Raw genomic sequence first — 23,404 nt, 5'->3', positions numbered from 1 at the left:
AATAGCAATTCTACTAATGATAAAAAGCATCTTTCCAGGGTAGAGTAAAAGCATGAGTAGCTCTAAAAATGACATAGACATGATGAATCTTTTAAAATAATCTGAGATACATTTACCAGGAGTTAAAATGTAGTTTCCTGTGATCTTGGACAAATTATTATATAGGAAAGTGTTATCTAATTCACTAAAAGAAAACACTCAAAGCCAATCAAGACTACAGACTAAAGAGTCCAGCCAGACCAGCCACAGGTGTGGGAGTCACATACAGTGATTTCCACTCCAACCCAGCCCAATTACAGGGGAAGGCAAAGTTCTGCCTATGTAAGTGGGTTCAGAATATGACCACTAGTGAAACAACTAACATTTTAATAGGGAAAACTCATTCTGCCAACAAGTCTTCTTTCATTTTAGTACTTAAAAATGATTTCAGAATATCACTTTAAAACGCAGACCCTGCAAAAATATGAAAATTAAAATATAGATATTGAATAATTCTACATAATCAATTATAAGATGAGATGTTCCATCATACAGCAGTAAGCACACATGTAATTGGTTAGTAGAAATTCTGTAATTTCATTAAAAAGAACTGCCTAACAACTTTGGCTTTACGAAAGAAAAACATGACATGTAAAATAAAATAATGATGCTAGATATTTAAAATGTTGAGATAACAAAGCCTTGTATTCTGAGAAAGTTCAGAAATCAGTATTTGTGGATATAGTCCTGGTATCATGAGAAATGAATATATTAATTTACCTATAGGATACACCCTGGTGATAAACATAATTTCAAAATATGAGTTTTGTCTGTTGGCCCTTTATAAGTTGTATCCTTTTCATAGAACTTTTGGCTTATTGGCAGTTAAGTACGTCATCTTTCTAGTATCTAACTGCTCTTATATGAAGTCATCAGCAAGAGCTTGGTGATACGCAAATGGATCTAGAGAGGAATATGCTTCACTCTTCATTTAAACAACCCACTGTTCTATTCACTTGGTACAAAACACCATCTCCATAAAAGAAGCTTCCCTATGTATGCAATTCAAAAACTGGTAGGGTTAGGGCTATATAACAGAAAAAATTGTGAACCCCTGATGGAATGGAAGACATTTTTCTAGTCACAATTTCAAAAAGGAAAATAAACCGTGAATGATTTCATTTAATTCAATACATAAAAATGTTATCATTTACCCATGTGATCAGTATACAAATCATTAGCAAGATATTTTATACTTTTCACATGATGATTTTGGAACCCAGTGTGTCTTTTACAAGTGTAAGACATCTCAGTTTGGACTGGTCATGTTTCTTGAACTAAAAAGCTTCCTGTGTCTATCATTATCACATGACAATATAGGCTACAGGGACGTGTTTTGAGCAACAATTCAGCATTCCTAATAGTGCTCATCCATCTATATTACTCTGGTAAGATTTTCAACATTTCCAATATAGAGCAGATTTTCTACACCACAGTTGAAAGGGTTAAATGAGTGACATGCTCCAATTTCCTTACAATTTCTGGCTTCTGGTAAAGTTTTAGTGATGTTAGCTCTCTCCTCCTTAATCTCTGTTTATTTTGTCTGAAAAATTATTTTATTTACAGGAATGAATAAGAGAACATCTATCTAGTCAACATCAACACATAACTCTTTGCTAACTACAAGAATATGGTGATGACATCCTCATTCCAGTGGCTGCATATGGAACTGGCCACAACCCTTCTCTTCCCCTCCAGAAACACCTACTTGCCCTTTCTTTCCATTGAATTTAACCCCTTCAAACAGACAGATTTGCAGATTCATACTGCTTGATATTTATTTTCTACTTCCCTCTACTACATAATTAGCCACAGGATGGTAGAGCATTTCCTGATTTGTCCAGCACATATTCCAAGTTCTAGAAGGAGTTCCGGAAAAGTGAGCTTCAACAAATACTTATCAAATCAGTGAACAAAAAGTCTCAACATCCCAATGGTTATAATTTTATTTGGAGTTATCTGTGGATACTTTTCTACTTAGTCAATATTTCTATACTGGATAGGAACATCACTTCAGCCATAAATGCCTACATTTTCTTTTATATCTCAGCCATAACATAGAAAACTTACTTAGATGTATCTTGCTATTATTGATTTTATGGATCTGCTTCTATGTTAGGTTCACTTCCTTTGGGTTTTCTGAATATTCAGTTTTTGTTACCTACCAAATTTCATATTCAATTTTTTGTGAAAACAATTTTCCTTTGATTTTTTTCCTGTAGTTTGCTTTTGAAAATTGAATTTTGGCCTAACCTGTAAGCCAAGTTAATCATATGCTTTGAGATTATTTAAAACAATGCACTATGTACTCAGCTTTTTAAAATTTTATTCATCTTTAAGGAAAACATTGTAGTAACTCATACTATGTCTTAGACTCTCTATGTAGTCAACTGTGACAAGCTAAGCTCAACACATAGCTTTAATCTTAAATTACGTCCTTCTAGTCTTCTTTGTAACCCCTCAACAGCCCTGACTCAGAACAAAGCATGTGTGAGAGAAATATGGCACCTAGATCCAAGTACTTGATTGGAGTCAGCAATGTTAAAAGTGATGGATGACCAGTATGGCCCCTAAGACTGACTTTCACTTGCTGTTCTCTGTCAGTGGCATCAGAAAATGAACTTCTCTTATGAAACTCTTTCCAAGATAGGATAAGACAAAGTTTCCCATTCCTTTCCCATACTGCTCTTAATCTGCTGCTCAAAGGGAGAATGGTTGTTAGGGAATCTAGATCATGTTGGTTTAAAAAAATGTCAGTCTTTTTTAGGATGCACTGCCAAAAATGTAAACTTTTTAAAAATACTATTTCTTTTACTGAAAATAGATTTTTTTCATACAGTATATTCTGATTAGCCCCCCCACCTCTCCTTCCAGTTCTTCCCTACTTCCCCTCCCATCCAATCCATGTCCCTTTTGTCTCTCATTAAAAACCAAACAAGCCAAATAGCCAAACGAATGGAAACACATGAACTATGAACCAATGGCTGAGGGGTCACCAACTGGATCAGGCCCTCTGAGTGGGTGAGACAGTTGATTGGCTTGATCTGTTTGGGAGGCATCCAGGCAGTGGGACCGGGTCCTGTGCTCATTGCATGAGTCGGCTGTTTGAAACCTGGGGCCTATGCAGGATCGCTTGGCTCGGCCTGGGAGGAGGGGACTGGACCTACCTGGACTGAGTCTACCAGGTTGGTCTCAGTTTGCGGGGAAGGCTTTGCCCTGGAGGAGGTGGAAATGGGAGGGTGGGCTGGGGGGAAGGTAAGGGGGGCGGGAGGCAGGAGAACAGGGGAATCCGTGGCTGATATGTAGAACTGAATTGTATTGCAAAATAAAAATAAAAAAAAATAAAAAAAAAACCAAACAGGCATCTAAGGAATAAAAATAAAACAAGATAATCAAAACAGAAAAATCAGAATATGACAAAACAACCAAACAAGAAAAAGAGCAAAAGAATAAGCACAAGAAACACATAGAGATGCATACATTGGCACACACAGGAATCCCATAAAAAAACAAACTGGAGGCCACAATTCATACTTAAAGGACTTTACAATAGGAAAACAATCAAACAAGCAAACAAAACAACAACCACAACACACACACAAAAAATGACAATGTTATGAGACAAAGAACCTCCAAGGATGCCATTAAGTTCATTTTTGTTGGTCATCTATACTGTTGGTTATGTGGCTGACAATTTGAATACCCTAACTGTCATCACAGAACTTTTGTCTGATGACTGATGGAAGCAGATGCAGAGATCCACATCAAAACACCAGGCAGAGCTCCATGAATCCAATCAAAGAGAGAGAAGAAGGCTTCTATGAGCAAGTACATCAGGATCATGATGGGGAAATCTGCAGAGATGACCAAACCAAACTAGTGGGAACTCATGAAAGTTGGATCAGTGACTGTGGAGCCTGCATGGGACTAGACTAGGCCCTCTGCATGGTGAAACAATTGTGTAGCTTGATCTGCTTGGGGAGCCTCCTGGCGGTAGAATCAGAAAACCACCCCTTGTGTGAGTGGGCTTTTTAGAGTCCACTACCTATGATAGGACACCTTGTGCAGCCTTGAGGGAGGGGGAAGGACTTGGACTTGCCTCTACTGGATCTGCCTCACCATGGGAAGCCTTGCCTTCTTGTAGCCTTGTAGCGTGGAGTGGAGGGTGGGTTGGGAGGAGGAGGCTTGGGGGGGCAGGAGGAGGGGCGAGGGGGGGTTTTGATTGGTATGTAAAATGAATGAAAACAATCCTTAATTTTTTTTTTTTAAAAAAAGAGTGGTTTGTTTCCCTAGTAAGAATCCCTTGGAGAAAAGTAATTTTTTTGTTTTCAAGTGGCTATCAATTGGATATAGCTTCTGGGTTGGGGATGTGTGTCCAATTTTTTTAGCTCTAGGACCACATCTGGTCCAGACCCATGCAGGTGCTGTACATGCTCCCGCAGTCTCTGAGTTAATTTGTATACTAGCTCTGTTTTGTTTAGAAGGCTTTGATTCCTTTGTGTCCTCTACCAACCCTGGCTCTTACACTCTTTCTGACTGTCTCCCACACAGTTCCCTGAGCCCTGAGGGGAGTGATTTGAACGAGACATCTTTTATAGGGCTGAGTGTTCCAAAGTCTCTTACTCTCTGCATATTTTCTGTATGTGGGTCTCTGTATTTGTTCCCATCTACTACAGGAGGAAGCTTCTCTTGTGATGGTTAAGCAAGGCACTGATCTATGAGTATCACAGAATGGCATTAGGAGTCACTTAATTGCTATGTTCCTTTAGCAGACCAGTGGTATTTTCCCCGCATTGTCCCTGGCCTATCTAGTCTTAGGTTCTTGGTCACCCAAGCTGCATTAGATCAAATTGAGTGGGCCTTAATTCAAATCAGATACTGGTTGGTTACTCCCATAAGCTTTGTGCTACTACTGATTCTAGCAGCATATCTTGTAGTTAGTTCACAATTGTAGATTGATGTGTTTGTAACTAGGCTGGTGTTTTTACCTTTATCTTTGGTTGTGTGCAGGGTACCTTCCAATATCATGAATACTAGTCCACAGGAGTGAAGGTTCCAGGTAGGCACCAGTTCAACTTTTCTATGTTCAATGAGTTATATAGGAACTATCTTCAGCAATAGAGCCTACCATCAGTTTGTGGAGAAGCACCAATAGCTATGGCAATAGTCTGGGTTGTTTGGAGGTTCCCATGAAACCCTTTTGGCCAGTACTTTGATTTAGATGTAATCCATATCCAATAGTGTAAGCTTAATTTGGTGATTAGAAATGTCCAGTTGGAGCCCTGTATCACTCATTATTTGGAAATTTCATGTATATGTTATCAGAAGTTCCTACTGGATTAGGTTTCCATATGACCTATCAAATAGCCCTTAGTTTTATTTGTCTCTCCCCATATTTCCTTCCTCATCCTGTTCTTCTCTCCTCTTCCTTAATTGGTCCTCCCATTCTTATTCCTGTTACTGCTCATCCATAGCTATCTCTTCTAATTATCCGTCCTGAAGAAATCTATCCCTCCTACGCAAGTCCCTTACTGTCTAACCTCTGTGGTTATATATATGGATTGTAGCTTGCTTCTCAGTGACTTAAGAGCTAATATGCACACATGTGTGAATACATACCATATTTTTCTTTCTTCATCTGAGTTATCTCTCTCAGGATATTTTTTTTTCTAGTTCCATCCATCCATTTACCTAGAAATTTCATTTTTTTTTCACCTGAGTAATACTCCATTGTATAAATGTACTACATTTTTTTATCCATTCATCCATTGGTAGACATCTAGGTTGTTTCCAATATCTGGCTATTATGAATAGAAAAGCTACGAACATGATTGAGCAAATGTCTCTTTAGCAGGATGGAATATCTTTTGGGTATTTGCCCAAGTGTGATACGGATCTTGAGGTAAATCTATTCCCATATTTCTGATGAAATGCCAAACTTATTTTCATAGTGGCTGTACAAGTTTGCACTCCCAAAAGCAATGGATGAGTGTTCTCTTTACTGCATATCCTTGCCAACATGAGCTATCTTTTGTTTTATTGATTTTGGCCATCCTCATAGGGGTAAAATGAAATCTGAAAGTATTTTTGATTTGCATTTCCCTGATTACTAAGGGTATTTGAACATTTCTGTAAGTGCTTCTCAGCCACTTGAATTTCCATTTCAAGAATTCTCTGTTTAGATCTGTACCCCATATTTTAATTGTGTTATTTTTCTTGATGTCCATTTTTTTGAGTTTTTAATAATTGGATATTTTTCCTCTACTGCATGGATAGTTGTTAAAAAAAACTTTGTCCATTCTGTAGGTTAGAGCTTTGTCCAAATGATAGTGTCATTTATCATACATAAGCTTTTAAGTTTCATGAGGTCTTATTTATTGTCATTCTTAGTGCCTGTGCTATTGATGTTCTGTTCAGAAAGTCTTTTCCTATGCCAATAAGTTTCAAGACTATTTCCACACTCTCTTCTATCAGATTCAATTATCTGATCTTACGTTGAGTTCTTTGATTCATTTATAGTTGAGTTTTGTGCAGAGTGATAGGTGTGGCTCTATTTGCATTCCTATACATCTAGCCATCCTATACAGCACCATTTGTTGAAGATGTTGTCTTTTTTCAATTGTGTTTTTCTTGCTTCATTATAAAAAACCAGGTGTCCATATGTGTGTAGATTTATAGTCTCTAATTAGATTTCCTTGACCATATCATCTATTTTTGTGCCAATACCATGCTGTTTTTATTACAATAGCTATGTAGTACAATTTGAGATAAGGGATGGTGATGCCTCCAACAGCATTGTTCAGAATTATTTTAGCTAGCCTGTTAAATTTTTGTTCATGTTTTCATATGAGGCTGAAAACTGTCCTTTCATGGTCTGTGAAAACTGTGTTGGAGATTTTTGGGGGGTTGCATGGAATCTATAGATTGCCTTAGTTATAATTCAACCTTTTTAATATTGAGATATAACCCTTGTATCCCTAAGCTCTCCAGTAATCTTATGAAGGGGTGTTGGATTTTGTCAGAGTTTTTTCTGCATCTAATGAGATGATCATGTGATTTTGACTTTTAATGTAGTGAATTACATTTATTGATCTTTATATGTTGAACCATTCTTGCATTTCTGGATAATTCCTGCTTGATCATGGTGGATGATCATTTTGATAGGTTCTGGAATTGAGTTTGTCAGAACTTATTGAGAATTTATGCTTCTATGCTCATAAGGGAGTTTAATCTGAAATTCTCTTTATTGTGTCTTTATATGGTTTAGGTATCAGAGTAACTGTTGCATCATAAAAAGAAGTAGGCAATGTTCCTCTGTTTCAATTTTGTGGAATAATTTGAGGAGTACTAGGTTTAACTTTTCTTTGAAAGTCTGGTAGAATTCTGTACCAAAACCATCTGGCCTTAGGCTTTTATTGGTTGGGAGACTTTTAATAGCTGTTTCTATTTCACTAGGGCTTATAGGTTTGTTCACATTGTTTATCTGTTCTTTATTAACTTGGTAGGTGGCGTATATTGATAAAATTATCCATCTCTTTTAGATTTTTCAATTTGATGGAGTATAGGTTATTAAAGGATACCCTTATGATTTTCTGGATTTTCATGGTGTCTGTTGTTATGTCCTCCTTTCTGTCTCTAATTTTGTTAATTTATATCTTCTCTCTGGACCTTTTAGTTAATTTGGCTAAGAGTTTCTCAGATTTATTGATTTCCTTAAAGAACCAACTCTTTATTTCATTGATTCTTTGTATTAATTTTGTTTGTTTCTATTTTACTGTTTTTTTTTTCTTTTCATCTATTGCTTTGGGGAATGATTTATTCTCTTTTATTCTATAGATTTCAAGTGTGCTGTTAAATTACTTACATGGAAGCTCTCCAATTTTTTCATATAGTTACTTAGTGCTAAGAACTCACATATTAAAAGTGCCTTCATTGTGTCCAGGTGGTTTTGATATGTTTGGCTTTTATTTTTATTCATTCTAGGAAGGTTTCTTTTTTGGTTTGGGTTTTGTTTTTTTTTTTTTTTTTGATTTTTCGAGACAGGGTTTCTCTATGTAGCTTTGTGCCTTTCCTGGAACTCACTTGGTAGTCCAGGTTGGCCTCGAACTCACAGAGATCCGCCTGGCTCTGCCTCCCGAGTGCTGGGATTAAAGGCGTGCACCACCACCGCCCGGCCTCATTCTAAGAAGTTTTAATTTTTTTTCTAATTTCTCTCTTGACTCATTTTTCATTCAGTTATGCGTTATTAAGTTTCTATAAGTTGGTAAGCTTTCTGTTGATTCTGTTGTTGTTGATATTCAGTTTTAATCTGTTGTGGTTAGATAGGATTCAGTGTGTAGTTTCAGTTTTTTGTTTTGTTTTGTTTTGTTTTTTTTCTGTTGAGACTTCCTTTGTTGTCAAGTTTGGAGAAAGTTGTATGAAGTATTGAGAAGAAGGTATATTTCTTTTATATTTGGTTGAAATGTTCTATATACATCTGTTAGGTCCATATACTTTATGACTTCAGTTAGCCCCAGCATTTCTCTGTCTATTTCTTGTCCAGATGACCTGTCTATTGGTGAAAGTTGTGTATTGAAGTCTCCTATCACTGTGTGAATGTTGATATGAGGTTTAAGCTGTAGTAGCATTTATTTTATGAACTTTGGTGCCCTAGCATTTGACACATAGATGTTAAGAATTGCAATATCTTCTTAGTCAATTTTTCCTTTGATAATTATGTATTGACCTCTATCTCTTCTGATTAGGTTTTGTTTGAAAGTTGTTTTGTCTGATAGAAAAGTCACTGCACTAGCCTGTCTCTTAGGTCCATTTGCTTCAGATATCTTTTTCCATTCTTTTACCCTGAGGTGCTGTCAATCCTTGAAGTAAAGGTGTGATTCTTGAATGTAGCAGAAGGTGGATACAGTTTTTACATTATTTTCTTTTATTCTGTGTCTTTTTATTTGGGAATTGAGAACGTTGATGTTAAGAGTTATCTATGAGAAATGTATGTTGATTCTTGTTGTTTTGTTGGGGTGGTGTGGTTTTTGTTGTTGCTGGTTTGTTCTCCCTCATCTTTTGATTTGCTGTCTGTTATTATTTATTCACTATGCTTCTTTGGGTATGGTTAGCTCCTTCAGGTTGAAGTTTTTCCTTCTAGTGTCTTCTGTAGGGTGAGATTTGTAGATAGATAGTGCTTAAATTTGGTTTTATCATGGAATATATTTCTTTCTCCATCCATTGTGATTGAAATTTTAGTTAGTATAGTAGTCTTGGCTGGTATCTGTGTTCTCTTAGAGTTTGTACAACATCTCTTCAGGCCTTTCTGGCTTTTAGAGTCTACATTGAAAAGTCAGATGCTATTTTAATAGGTCTACCTTTACATGTTATAGGGTCTTTTTCCCTTGCAGTTTTAATATTCTTTCTTTATTCTGTATGTTCAGTGTTTTGATTATTATATGATTTGGGAAACTTCTTTTCTTGTCCAGTCTGTTTGGTGTTCGCTATGGTTCTTGTACGTTGGTGGGCATCTCCATCTTTAAGTTGGTGAAAATTTCTTCTATGATTTTGTTGGAAACATTTTCTGTGCCTTTGACCTGGGTTCTTCTCTGTGTATTCCTATTATCCATAGATTTCACACTTTTTATTTTATACAATATAATACTTAGATGACTTGATATGCATGTACATACACAGTGAAATGCTTACTATACTCAATAAAATTAATGTATAACTTATATGGTTATCTTTGATATTTGTTTCATAAAGATAACTATAGCCTTTTATCCTTGTAAAATGTACACTGAATAGTACGATAGTAAATTGCACTTTTCATTTACTCATTAGATCTTTCCATCTATTTATCATATGTAATTGTGTGCACTTTGGAATTCTATGTCCTATCCCCCATTCCACTACTGTGAATACCTCTTCTATGATACGTTTCTAAGTATTTGCTTTGCTTATTTTTGTCTTTTTAGATCCTACATATCAGTGATACTATGCAATAAGTTACTTCCTATGTCTGCTTAATATCCTTCCTATATGTTAGTCAATGTTTTTGCAAATGAGACCTTTTAAATGATGCTAAATTATGTTCCATTTATACCCCACATCTACATATGTATTTCCTTTTTTCCCCAAATAACACTTATTAACTTTTAAAACACTGGTTTTTAAAATATCAGTACCTGGTATTGATTTTCTATGTTCCAGAACATAGATATTGGGATAGTTATACATTCTATAAATTTATCGTATATAAATAATATATACTATCTGTCTCAATCTTGGGTCTAAAAGGTAGTCTTTTTAGCAAACTAAAATGTACTAACTTATTAGTCTTAACAAAATTATCTTTATTTCCCTTTGAAAGCCTGTTGTGTTACTCATGCATGACCTCAAGCAGGCACTTGTTTCTATTCCAGAACGTAATTATGTCAAGCTCATTCATTCCTAGGCAGGTGTTCAATTTTTTGTACAGCATTTTTTTTTTATCATTAACCTAATAGAAGAGTCAACTTTCATTTGTAATTAGCTAGATTGAAACAGTGCTTACTGGCAGACATATGTAGGAAGAAGCCATGACCCAGCTCTTCTAGGCATTCTAAGTACTGTTTCTTAGTGAATTCCTTGAAACTTTCTTGGTATTTGTACGAATCTGCTAGGACAGTCACAGTTAAATATCATTTACTGAGTGGCTCTAACATCAGAAATGTATGTTCTCACAATACCTAAGACAAGAAGATGAAAATCAAAGCGTAATACCCAGTTTCTACTGGATTCTTTCATTGGATTAGAGATGGCTACCTCTATCTCTGCCCTCACACGATTTGTTCTGTAAGAGCTCATTTCTGTTGTCTTTCCTCACAAGGACCCCGATCCTATTGAAATAGGGTCCCATTATTTTCAGTTAATTTAACTTGAATTACCTTTTCCAAGTCTCTCTCTCTAAATAGTGTCAGGTTAGGAACTGGAGATTTAAAGACACACAAGCAAATACTTGGGGGAGTAACACAATCCAGTCTTTAACGGCAATTTCCAATTTGATTTTAAGATACCTATGTATGTTTCTTTGAAAGCTTCCCAGAGCTTAGATTTCTACTGTGTCTGCTTCATCCAATCGGACCACTCTATCACCACCTCTTAACTCTTCCTTTCTTTCTTTTTCTCTTCCTTCTATATCACCTCCTTCTCTTCCCCTTCCTAAGTTTTTCCTCTTCCTCCTCCTCTACATGAACCCTTAAAATTGTTTCAATATTTCTGGGTCTAAGATAGATAGAAACTTCCAAAACTGTATAACAACATAGACATCTGTTTTGTGTACATACATGTGTAGGTATGTATGCATGTGTATAAAGCAGGATATCAGAATGATATGCTACATGTATAAAGAACTAGCTTTTCTACATCAAATTACATGTTCTTATCTGCCAACATTCTTAAGTAAATGAGTATTGAAGTCTCCCTGTTCCTTTCCAGAGAACAAAGATGAAAGCCCACAACTAATTAAAGCACAATGGCCTTGAATAACAAGTTTAAGGGAAGCCCGGTATAGAAGCATAAAAGCAAGAAATAGCATTGTGATACCCTGGAGAGGGCTTGGATTAAGCTTTATGATCTGGTTTTACTGTTCAGTCTTTGTTAATTCATGATACATATTTATACAAATAATTTATTATCCATGTTCCTTCATCTCTGGGAGTAGGAAGAAAAGCATATAACCTTCTAACAGAAAATAGTTATCATGTACATAAGCTACATGATCCTCTAAAATATGAAATTAAATTATGTCTATTGAATGTTTTATATTTTAAATTGTTGCTATAAAGCCAGGCATGATGTTGTATGACTCTTATCCCAGTACTTTGGAGGTTATTGTCATCCTTAGCTATATAGTGAATTTTAAGCTTATCTTGGATACATGGGACTCCTTCTCAACAAATGTGTTGAGGTCTAGGTGACAACATGTCAGTCCTAAGATTAGCAGGTGATAGTCATAATAATAGGTGTTGAAAATAGAGCTGAATAACAATGAACATTCTCTGCATCTAAAGACCATTCACAGTATTTAGTAGAACTACGGATTTCTTGTTTTATAAATTAACCAAAGGACAGTGCTGCAACAAGACAAAAGAGGATAAATCCAGTAACGTATGCACTATACATACAGTTATCAAAAATGATAAGATGCTAGAAGGAATGTATAAACTACAGAAGATGTGATTTCTCTGTCACTAGAGATTACAGTCCAGTTGTGGAGATGATTAATTATATCATTAAAATGAAAATGAAACTATGAAGAACAGGAATGGAAAGAAAGAAGTGCTGTGTGTTATTCCTACATTAATTCCAGTCATGCAAATTAAGCTGAATATATATTGAGACTAAACACTAATCTTCTGTAGATGAGAGGGTAGACTTAAGCTCATAGATCCTCTTTACAATTAAGAAATATCTCTAAAATGGTTTATGAATAAGCCTCTGATGAATGTTGGAACTGTCTTCCTTATGATTCTAATCCATTAGGTGAAAAGGTCTGTAAATATAACTTTAATTAACAGCAACAAAGAAATGCTTATAAAAAGGCTATAGGCCTTTTGAAATGTGTTGTCTTTTAAAAAATTGTATCTGCCAAAGGGTCAAAATTAATTAAGGTTCTTAATAGTTATTTGCCAGCCCATTGTCTCTGAGATGCCTAAACAAATTTACTGAGTTGTATTCTTGTATCAAGTTGATATAATCAGGTTACTTTGAGAAGAGCACTCTGAAAAATATACTATCTCAAGTATTGATTAGCACAGAGGATAATCAAGTACCCTGTCAGAAAGATTACATTTCTTCATCTGTGGATAACATAGTTACAGACAAAATTGCACAAACAACCGGATTGAGCATTTTCCCATGTACTCAAATGAACTTACACAAACAGTAGAAGTTCAATAAAGGAAAAAATTACTCCCATTAATAGCCCTTACTAATTTCATTAAAAGGCATCATTGATCACTCATCTGGGACTTCTTGAACTCTGGTGTGGCCTTTCTCATGTCTATTGACCAGCCCTTCTTCTTTCATAGTTGAGCTTACCATAGTTTGGTACTATCCATAATAATAGATCACTGGAAATGCACAGCAGCATTTCAGTACCTTCGTAAGATAAGGAAAGATATCTGAAGGTGAGACTAAAGGACTCAGAAATTTCTATGTCCAGGTTATCGTCTCGGTTACAGCAGAACAAATGAACATCAGCTTATTTTTCACATCAACTCACGGAAAAGTAACATGTATCCAAACTCAGAAATTATCATCTGATTCAGGATATTGCCATCAGAACTATATTGGTAAAATATTTCCCAACATATAAATAGATGTGTACCATATTTTTAAATGAACAAATATAATAAAATCATATTAACATAATAAAACAGTTTTGGACTTTGTTTTTGTTTTTGTTTTTGTTTTTGTTTTTTTTGAGACAAGGTCTCACTGTGTAGTCCAGTCTTTTCTGGAACTCTATATGTAGATCAAGTAAGCCTGGACTCAGGGAGCTCCATCAGCCTCTGCACCACAATAGCTGGAATCATTAGTGTGTACCACCACAACCAACATAAAATAGTTCGAAAGCTCAATACATTAAGAACATTAAATTAGCTATAAATGGCTCATACTGTTCGCTAGTTACTTTTCATATTCCTGTAACAAGAATATCTGGTAAAAACAACTTAAGAAATAGTCCACTCTAGCCCAAGGTTTAAGAAAGAATATAATTAATCATGGTGGAGAAACCATGGTGGTGGGTCACATTACATTAGGAAGCAGAGATGGATGGTGGTGCTCAGCTCACAATTTTCAGTCTGGTACCCACACCCATTGGATGGTATCACCCAAATTCAGAGTGAGTTATCCTTACTCAGATAACATTTCTGGAAACACTTTGAAATGTTTGCATGATGGTTATAAATCCAATAAAGTTGACAATGAAGATTAAACACACACACCTTGGAAAGCAGAGCAGAAGAATTACCAAGACTTTGAAACCAACTTGAGCTACATAATAAGTTCTATGCTAGTCTGGAGCACAGTGTGCAAGAAAGAAACCATGATAAAACAATAGGAAAATTATAGTATATAAAATCACAAGCTTAGCAAAGTTTGTACTAGGATTTATCAATGTACTAGAATCAGAGGAAAAACTGTCCTTTATCCTGCTTAGTGAGGCTAACAAAATTCAAGTAGTATATTTCTTATTGATATAATATTTATAAAATGAAAAATTGAGGAAATGAAATATTCAAAGTTAGAAACACAAACTCAGCTATTTGGTTCATTGACTCTCCTCCTTACAGCCTTGTTTCCAACAGGATTTTCTTGGTGGCCTATTTTCACCAATCACTGTGCACTGTGATCCTACCTTGGTATCCAGGCACACACCTGGTGATATATTGTGTGTCCCAATAAAGCTTATTTGTCCAAGAAGCTAGAAGAAGCCTTTTTTTTTCTAGAATTAGTTAGTACTCTACACATCATCCACCATCCTTCCCAATCCTACTAGCTATGACTTTTTCCCTTGTCTCATCCAACTTGTAACAAAGTCATATGTTTTATTAACCATGTCCATCTCTTGCGTTTTCCCTCTTTCTAGAATGTAAGCTCCATTATGGCAAGGTTCTCTTATTTAATCACTGGTGTATCAACAGGAGCTGGAGATGTTCCTAATATTTAATACATGAAAAAATGAATATACATACAAAAGAACATAAATGATATGGGATAGGTAGTAACTTACTTCTCATTTTGGATATAAACAGTACTGAAGTATATATCACTATACATATGTCCTTAAGTGCTACTTTTATATAACTCTTCAGCCAGAATGCTTTTTAAATTGATTTTTAAAAATTGATTGGAAATTAGTAAGCAGGTTCTGTTTCTCAATTTCACATAGTTTACTGTTTCCTTGTAAGGTTTTATTATTTTCTTCTTGTATTTAAACATTTGTTCTACCTGGAATGTATGTCTATATATGATATAGTACATGGTTGAAATTCATTTTTATTTGAATAGATGACCAGATATGCCACTGTATTAAAGAACACACTCCTCTATTGAATTAAACTATCCACCCTTGGTGATATGTTAAATATATTAAATCCCAACTGATCTTAGGTTCTTGATTATTTACCCTGTTTAACCTATGATCTAGTATACACTGATTTCTTATTTTTATAATGGAAATGAATCTTAGGGTGAAAAAAAGATGGAATAGAACTTAGTCAAAAGGTAAAAATATTTGAAGTAAAGATTAATTTGAAAAACAAAACAGACAAAATACATGATTAGTAAAGCATATGGCTTGGAACACATTCATGGAGACAAGGAAAGAAGTTGTACTATAAGTAACTTCATGAATGTTCAGTCTGCTTAGAATCTATACAAATAAAACAACATGTTCTTTTTTTCTGACCATATACTGGCTAAGCCAATCTACATATTTCCTTTGAAATGTTATTTTATTATCATATTATCCTATGCTTTGCTACTGTTCTTATGCCCCAATTATTTGAGGGGACTACTGCATTACAGTTCTCCAGTAAAACAGAACCCCAAACCTTGCATATGTATAAAACATGCATACTTAAATAAATAAGACAGAGAGTGACAGAGAGACATAGAGACAAAAAGAGACAGAGACACAGAGAGACAGAGATGAGACAGAGGTTTTTTAAGGAATTGGCTTGAGAAATCAGGAGAGTGTTGAATCTGTAATTCTCAGAGTGGGCTCCCAGCCTGGAGTCCCAGAAAAGCTTATGGCATAGATGAAGTCCAAAGCCAGTCCAGTAAGGATTCCTTAACTTTCTAAAGGAGCTGATCATTTTTGTTCTACTCAGCCTGCCAACCCACATGAAACTACATTATGGCGGGCAATCTCATTCCTTCAGAATTCAGCAATTTAATGTCAACCTATCTCGTGCTGACAAATGAAATGAACCACATTAAATATTAAATATTAAATTCAGGCTACTTCTTAACCTTAAAAAAGATATATTTTATAGGAGAAAAAAATGTATATATACTTAAAACAAAAGTTAAAGAAATGGAGGCCATGAATTTGAGAGAGAGCAAGAATATGAGTTATATGGGAGGGGTTGGAGGAAGAAAGAAGGGGGAAAGGTTGTATTTTTAAATTATAAATTATAACAAAAGATTCTAAGTATTTTTTCAGCAAGGGTCAGTGGTTTTTAATATTTAACAAGTCATCTTATGCTGTCTTTAGAAACAAAATGTCTGGTGAATTGTGTGGTACAGTCAATGAGGGTTGATTGTAATTTGACCTTTCTATTATAATTTTTCTTTTTTTGTGTTTATTTGTTTTCTGTTTTCACATCCCAACCACAGTTTCTCCTCCCTCCTCTCTGTCCAGTTCCTTCCCCACCTCCTGTCTTTGTGTAGTTTTATCACTTTACACCCTCTAATTTCATTGAGAAATGTGATTCTGTCAGGAGTTAATTACATGTACCTAAACTGAAAAATAGATAAAGAAAATGTGGTACATTTACACATTAAATGGGGTATTCCTCAACTATTAAAAATGACATCATGAAATTTGCAGGAAAATGGATGGAACTAGAAAAATCATTCTGAGCAAGGCAATCCAGACTCATAAAGACAAACATGGTATGGACTCACTTATAAGTAGATATTAGCTGTTAAGTAAAGGATAATCACGCTATAATCCACAGACCCAGAAAGGCTAAGTGATAAGGAGGACTCAAGAGGGGACAGACTAAACTGCCTGGGAAAGGGAAATAGAATAGATTTTGTAGGTGGACCAAGGATGGGTAGGGATAGGTACAGAAGGAATCTAGTGGGGGAGGGAGGGACAGAGGGAGAGATGGCTGGAATTGGGGGAGGGACATTTGAGGGGCAATATGGAAAACTAGTGCAGTGGAAACTTCCTGGAACATGTGCAGGTGACCCTAGCGAAGACTCCTAGTAATGGGGGATACAGAGCTAGAACTGGCCATCTTCTCTAACATGGCAAAGCTGACAGGAGTGGTACTGGGAGACCAACCCAGCCACATAAACTTCAACCTACGACCTGTCCTGTCTGCAAGACTCGCTGGGACAATAGTGGCGCAGAGCTTGTGGAAGTAGTCAACACTTCATGTCCAACACTGCCTGGCCAGGAACTGAAAGCCGAATGGCCCGTAGATCTATGTAGAACCAATTAGGACTGCTCAACCACACACCAAAAAAAAAAAAAAAAAAAAAAAAAAGTCAGTGAAATCATTCGTAACGATATTCTGCTATACTCACATATTGTCACCTAGCCCCATTGTCATCTGAGAGGCTTCATCCAGCAACTGATGGAAACAGATGCAGAGACCCACAGCTAAATGTTAGATGGAGCCAAAACCTTGGGGAACCCACAGAAGAGGGGAAGAAGGATTGTAGTATCCAGGGAGTGGAGAATACCCGGAGAACATGGCCCACGGATCAACTAAGCAGGGCTCCTGGAGGCTCACAGAGAGTGAAGCTACAACCACGGAGCCCGCATGGGTCTGTGTTAGGCCCTCTGCATATACGTTGTGATTGTTTAGCTTGAGGTTTTTGTGGGACTCCTAATAGAGGGAGTGGGAGTGTCTCTGACTTTATTGTCTTTGGGATCCTTTTCTTCCTACCATGTTGCCATGCCCAGCTTTGATATGAGGGTTTGTGCTTAGTCTTATTGTAACTTGTGATGCCAGGTTTGGTTGATATCTCTGGGAGGCCTGCTCTTTTTTGAAGGGAAACAGAGGAGTGGTGGACCTGATGGGAAGGGGAGGTAGGGAGGAAATGGGAGGAGTAGAGGGAGGGGACTCTGCAGTCAGGATATATTGTGAGAGGAAAGAAGAAATAAAAAAGAGAAAACAATGTTTAAAAAGGTGCCTTTTATATTTTCTTTTTAAATTAAGAAATAGAGTCATGGGCTTCCTTGTGATGGTGACAGCTGAGTCTGTTTAAGATTTCAGTAATTAAAACAGAAGGGGCAGCTCTTTCACTTAGCTTTCCAAGTTCTACAGTACAGGAACATTCACACACTTTGCTAGGCTTCCCTATGGCTGCAGGACTGACCTGGTGTGTGATCAGAATCTTGGTTCAAGGCTTCAGTAGGAATTGTGCTGCCAATGGCCCAATCCAGGTCATCTTCAGGATCTTGAGTGAGACCACAACCTGCAGTCCAGTCTCCTGATGCTGTTTCAAAATTGCAGCTTCCTGCTGTGCTTATGTAATATCCTAGTGAAACAAGATATTCATATAAGCTTCACAAAATGTCTACAACATCCCATGCCCCACTATATTTTTTGATAATTCAAATCATTTTGTAATTGTTTTACTTTTAAATTTGAAATATTTTGGTTGCATGGTGTGTGTGTGTGTGTGTGTGTGTGTGTGTGTATGTGTGTGTATGTGTGTGTGTGTGTGCCTGTGTGTGAGAGAGACACATATGAGTGTGTGTTTGCATGGAATGTGCTCATGCCATGAAGTATGTGGAGGTCAGAGGACAAAATCATGTGTCAGTGCTTGTCCACCATCTTGTCTGAGACATCATCTCTTTCTATTTGCCACTTCCTATGCCAGGTTAGTGGGCTGGGAGCCTCGAGGGTAATGTCTGATATATATTCTATAATGTTCTCTCAAGAGATCTAGATGCCTTGTCTGGATGGTGTCATTACATATCGGATAATTATTACTTAATTATCCGAATTAAGTAATAATGTTTAGAGATGACATATAAAACCAGGCCTATGCTCAAACAATGTGTATAGCATTATGATGATTTGAAACATTTTGGGTGAATAAACAAATGCAATCCATTGTCTTGATGCTGGGTGTATCGAGATTTGTTCTGGTGTTTGACCAGGATAGGCCATTAGCAAGGCAAAGTTGCTTATGACAGGAAAGGTGCTTTTGAGCAAAGCAGTAGACCATGCTGTCCACAAACCATTCTGGATCATCATAGCACATATCTAGGCTAGCCACTGAACCATGAAAGCGGTTATCCTCTAAAACTATTGATTGATAACTCATTCAAAATTAAATGAAGTTTTTTCACAATGAGAGAAATTAGTAGGTAAGAAAGTCACCTAGTCACTTATGAAGTGCTCTAAAAAAATGTTCCTGGAGCCAGACTTTCATCTGGTCTCCGTTTTGGCACAGGAGTTAGTAGTTTTTGAGCACACTGTAAAATCTGACTATTACACAGACAGAATGAATTCTTATGTCATTTAATCAATATGCATCAACTGAGATAGCCATTAGCATTTCTTTTCTTTTAAAAGGATGGTTTCTGTTATCCCTTAAATTTCTTCTTGCCCATATCCTTTTCTTAATAAAACACACATTCTTAGCTCATTTAAGGTTAATCAGCAAAAAGCTCCATGCTAAATGGATACCAAAGACAGAACACACAGAACTCATGTTCTCTTTCACCCTATTGCATTCCTAAGAGAATTTCCATAAACAATTATTTTAATTCTTTAAGAATTGTTTCATTTTATCCCTAAAAAACTTCTTTTAGTACATTATTTAACTCATTTTAATGACTACATAATCTCTTTATTTTATGTGCTTAGTTATGGACTTTATTTCTTATGCATGTCATGCTAGCATTCCACAACACAGAATAGGATTCTATTATGCAAAGATGTAATAAACTCACCAATACCAGCATTTAGTCAACCTATCATCAAACATTGAAAACCTTCTTGTGTATATTCAGGACTGCTGTTATACTTTCACACATGGTTTCTGTGCTATCTGTATTTCCATGTACCTCACTTCCCGGCCTGTAAACCTAATGCTCTTACAGCTCATTTAAGGTCATACACATTTCCTTGTCTTCTAATGGCACATTCTCTGCCCATTTCTTTATCATAACTCCCACCAGTCTTCCATCTTCATTTTAAAATGCATGTACTTATGTAGGTTTTTCACTCTGTATACGCTCACTTGTCCTTCCCATACACTTTTAAATAGGTGTCCTGCAAATATTAACACATGATGAAAAACAGACTAAAATATTCAAACGCTTCTGGAATATTCCACTTGGAATATACAACCATCACTTCCAAACCATTTCAGTGTTCTCTCCAAGGAGGTCCTTGTGAGATTTCCACTTAACATGAATCTTGCCTCTTTTTTGTAAAGGTTCATATCTGTAGAGTCACTATTGGTTCTATACCCGTATTTATAATACCCAAGATGTTGCCACATTAATCATCCTTAACAGTGTTCTTGTGTTATTTTATCTTGGTTAAAATAGTCCATTTTTTTTTTTTTACAGAGTGTGAAACCACTCTTACAAATCCTAGCTTTGAATGCGATAACCTTTACTTGGATGAATCTGTCTCATCTTTACAATTGTCTCAACCCTGACCATGTGTTTGAAGATCAACTCTCTAAAATAAACTGACTTTATAAAACATTTATGCTTAGACCTATACCTATACTTTTAAAAATACTTCACCAGCAGTTGGTTACTCTTTTCTTAACCGTTCTTTCTATGGCTTTCTTAAGATAAAACTTTTCCTTTATTTTTATTGTGTGTGTGGGTGTTTCCCTGCATAAATATCAGTGTACTGCATGTGTGCAGTAAGACGGAACATTTTAATCTAAGTAATCACCTTTCTTCACTAAAGGATTTATGTCAAGCTGAAACAGGATCCTCCCCAGGTGGCTCATGATTTAACCAGTTAAATGTGATGTGAATCTTTTTTTTTCCTTTTCTTTGCTAGTTCAGAAATAGTTTGAAATGAAAATATAGACAACAGCATCTTCAACAAATGGTAAAACTGGATGGCTGCATGTACAAGAATTCATATTTATCACCCTGCACAAACATCAACTCTAAATGGATCAAATATCTAGCATAAAACCAGATACACTAAATGTGGTAGAAGAGAAGTGAGGAACAGCCTTGAACTCATTGTTAACAGGAGAAGACTTTCTGAACAGAACACTGTTAGAAGAGACACAAAGATCAATAACTAATAAATAGGACCTCATGAAACTGAAAAGCTTCTGTAAGGTGAAAGACACCAGCATTTGAACACACAGCAGCTTATAGAATGGGGAAATAGTTTTACTAATGACACATTCAATGTAGAGCTAATATCCAAAGTATATAAAGAACTCAAGAAACTAGATATCAAAAAACCAAATTAAACTATGGGGTACAGATCTAAACAGAGAATTCTCAACAGAAGAAATTCAAATGGCTGAGAAGCACTTAATGTTCAACATCCACAGTCATCAGTGAAATGCAAACCAAAACTACTTTCAGAGTTCATCTTACACATGTCAGAATGGGTAAAATCAACAAAACAGATGACAGTTCATGCTGTCAAGAATGTGGAACAAGGGGAACACTCATCCACTGCTGTTGGGAGTGCAAACTTTTGCAGTCCCTATGAGGATGAGTGTGGTGGGTCTTTAGGAAGATGGGAATCGATCTACCTCAAGATCCAGCTATACTACTCTTGGTCATATACCCAAAGGATGCTTCATTCTACCCTAGAGACATATGCTCAACTATTTTCATTGCTGCTTTATTCATAATAGCCAGTAAATGAAAACAACCTACATGCCCCTCAACACAAGAATGGATAAAGAAAATGTGCTACATTTACACAATGGTATATTACTCAGGCGTTTAAAAAAATGACTTCATGGAATTCACAGGTAAATAGTTAGAACTAGAAAAAATCATCCTGAATGAGATATCCTAGACCCAATAGACAAATGTGGTTTGTATTTGCTTATATGTGGATATTAGCTGTTAAGTCAATGATAACCAAGTGGCACTGAGGTTAGACATAGAGTAAGCAAGTAGAGGGGACAGGTAGTTCTTGTTAGGAAAGGGAAATAGAATAGATAGTTATGGAATAAGGAGGAACAGCTGGAATGGGAAGATACAGTGGAGAGAAGAGGGGGAGGGATGAGGTGGGAAACACAAGGAGAGACAGCTAAAATTAAGGGGCATTTGAGGGGTAGTATGGAAACCTAATATAGTAGAAACGTCTTAAAATATACACATATATGAAAGCAATTTAAATGAAATTGCCAAATGGTCCCAATGGACCATTTCTTGTCACCAAATCAGTCTTCCAGTACAGGAACTGGATTGCATCTAATTGAGTTGTTGGCCAAAAAGGTCTCATGGCAATCCCCAATAAACCCAAGTTGTTGCCAAAATTATAGGTTGCTCTCCACAAACTGATTGCCAGGCCCTATTGCTGATGACACATACACAATTCATTGAACATGGATAAGCCAAGTTGCCTACATAGGCCCTTCACCCATTAGTTCTATCATCTTTGGTACAGGAAGGTACTCTGCATTCTACCAAAAAAAGAAACTTAGACACCAAGCCAGCCACAATTATTTGATTTACAATGGTGTGCTCCCGAAACGATATGCTAGGACAATGGTGGCACAAAGCTTGTGGGAGTAACCAACCAAAGTTTAATTGACTTAAGGCCCACTCCATGAGATGGAACCCATACCCAACCCTGCTTAGGTGACCAAGAAGCTGAGACTAGATAACTCAGAGACCTAGGGTAAAACAAAATACTACTGTTCTAAAAAACAAACAAACACCAATCAAACAACAACACAAAAACTATAGCAATAAAATGACTCCTAATAACATTCTGCTATACTCATAAATCAGTGCCTTATTCATCCATCATCAGAGATACTTCTTACTGTAGAAGATGGGAACAAATATATAGAGAGACTCATAGCCAGATATTATGCCAAGAGTGAGAGACTTTGGAACACAAATACCACTCCTCAGGGCATAGGGAGCCCAGCAAAAGAAAATAGAGAAAAAGTGTAAAAGCCAGAAAGTATGCAATGTACCAGGAAAACAAGGCCCTCTGAATCAATATGATTAAAACTAATTTGAACTCAGAGAGACTGAGGTTGTATGCAGAGGGCCTGCATGGGTCTGTACCAGGTCTGTTGCATATATTTTATTGCTGTGGGATGTCCTGTATGCTGTAAATATATGTTGCTATGATTGATTGATAAATAAAACACTGATTGGCCAGTAGCCAGGCAGGAAGGATAGTGTAGGCGGGACAAGGAGAGAGAAGAATGCTGGGAAGTGGAAGGCTGAGTCAGAGAGACACTGCCAGCTGCCGCCGCCATGGCAAGCAGGATGTAAAGTACTGGTAAGCCACGAGCGACGTGGTTTATAGAAATGGGTTAATTTAAGATATAAGAGCAGCTAGCAAGAAGCCAGAGCCATTAGGCCATAGAGTTTATATATAATATATGTCTCTCTGTGTTTGCTTGGGTCTGAGGGCCATAGGAGCTGGGCAGGAACTGGATAACTTCA

At 36.4% G+C, this 23,404-nt stretch overlaps 1 protein-coding gene across 1 annotated transcript in view; it reads right to left on the bottom strand.

Moving 5' to 3' along the window:
* The window catches only part of Malrd1 (MAM and LDL receptor class A domain containing 1), a 609,872-nt gene that overhangs the window by 161,885 nt on the left and 424,583 nt on the right, over positions 1-23,404 (bottom strand). Inside the window, exon 30 of the mRNA XM_059263620.1 lies at positions 18,133-18,294. Coding sequence (XP_059119603.1) covers positions 18,133-18,294 — 162 coding nt within the window. The remainder of the gene's footprint in view (positions 1-18,132; positions 18,295-23,404) is intronic.

Source organism: Peromyscus eremicus, chromosome 5 (genome assembly GCF_949786415.1).
Source record: "Peromyscus eremicus chromosome 5, PerEre_H2_v1, whole genome shotgun sequence".
NCBI classification, from domain to species: Eukaryota; Metazoa; Chordata; class Mammalia; order Rodentia; family Cricetidae; genus Peromyscus; species Peromyscus eremicus.
Note: the sequence above shows the minus strand (reverse complement) of the source record. Positions and strands in the feature narration are given on the sequence as shown.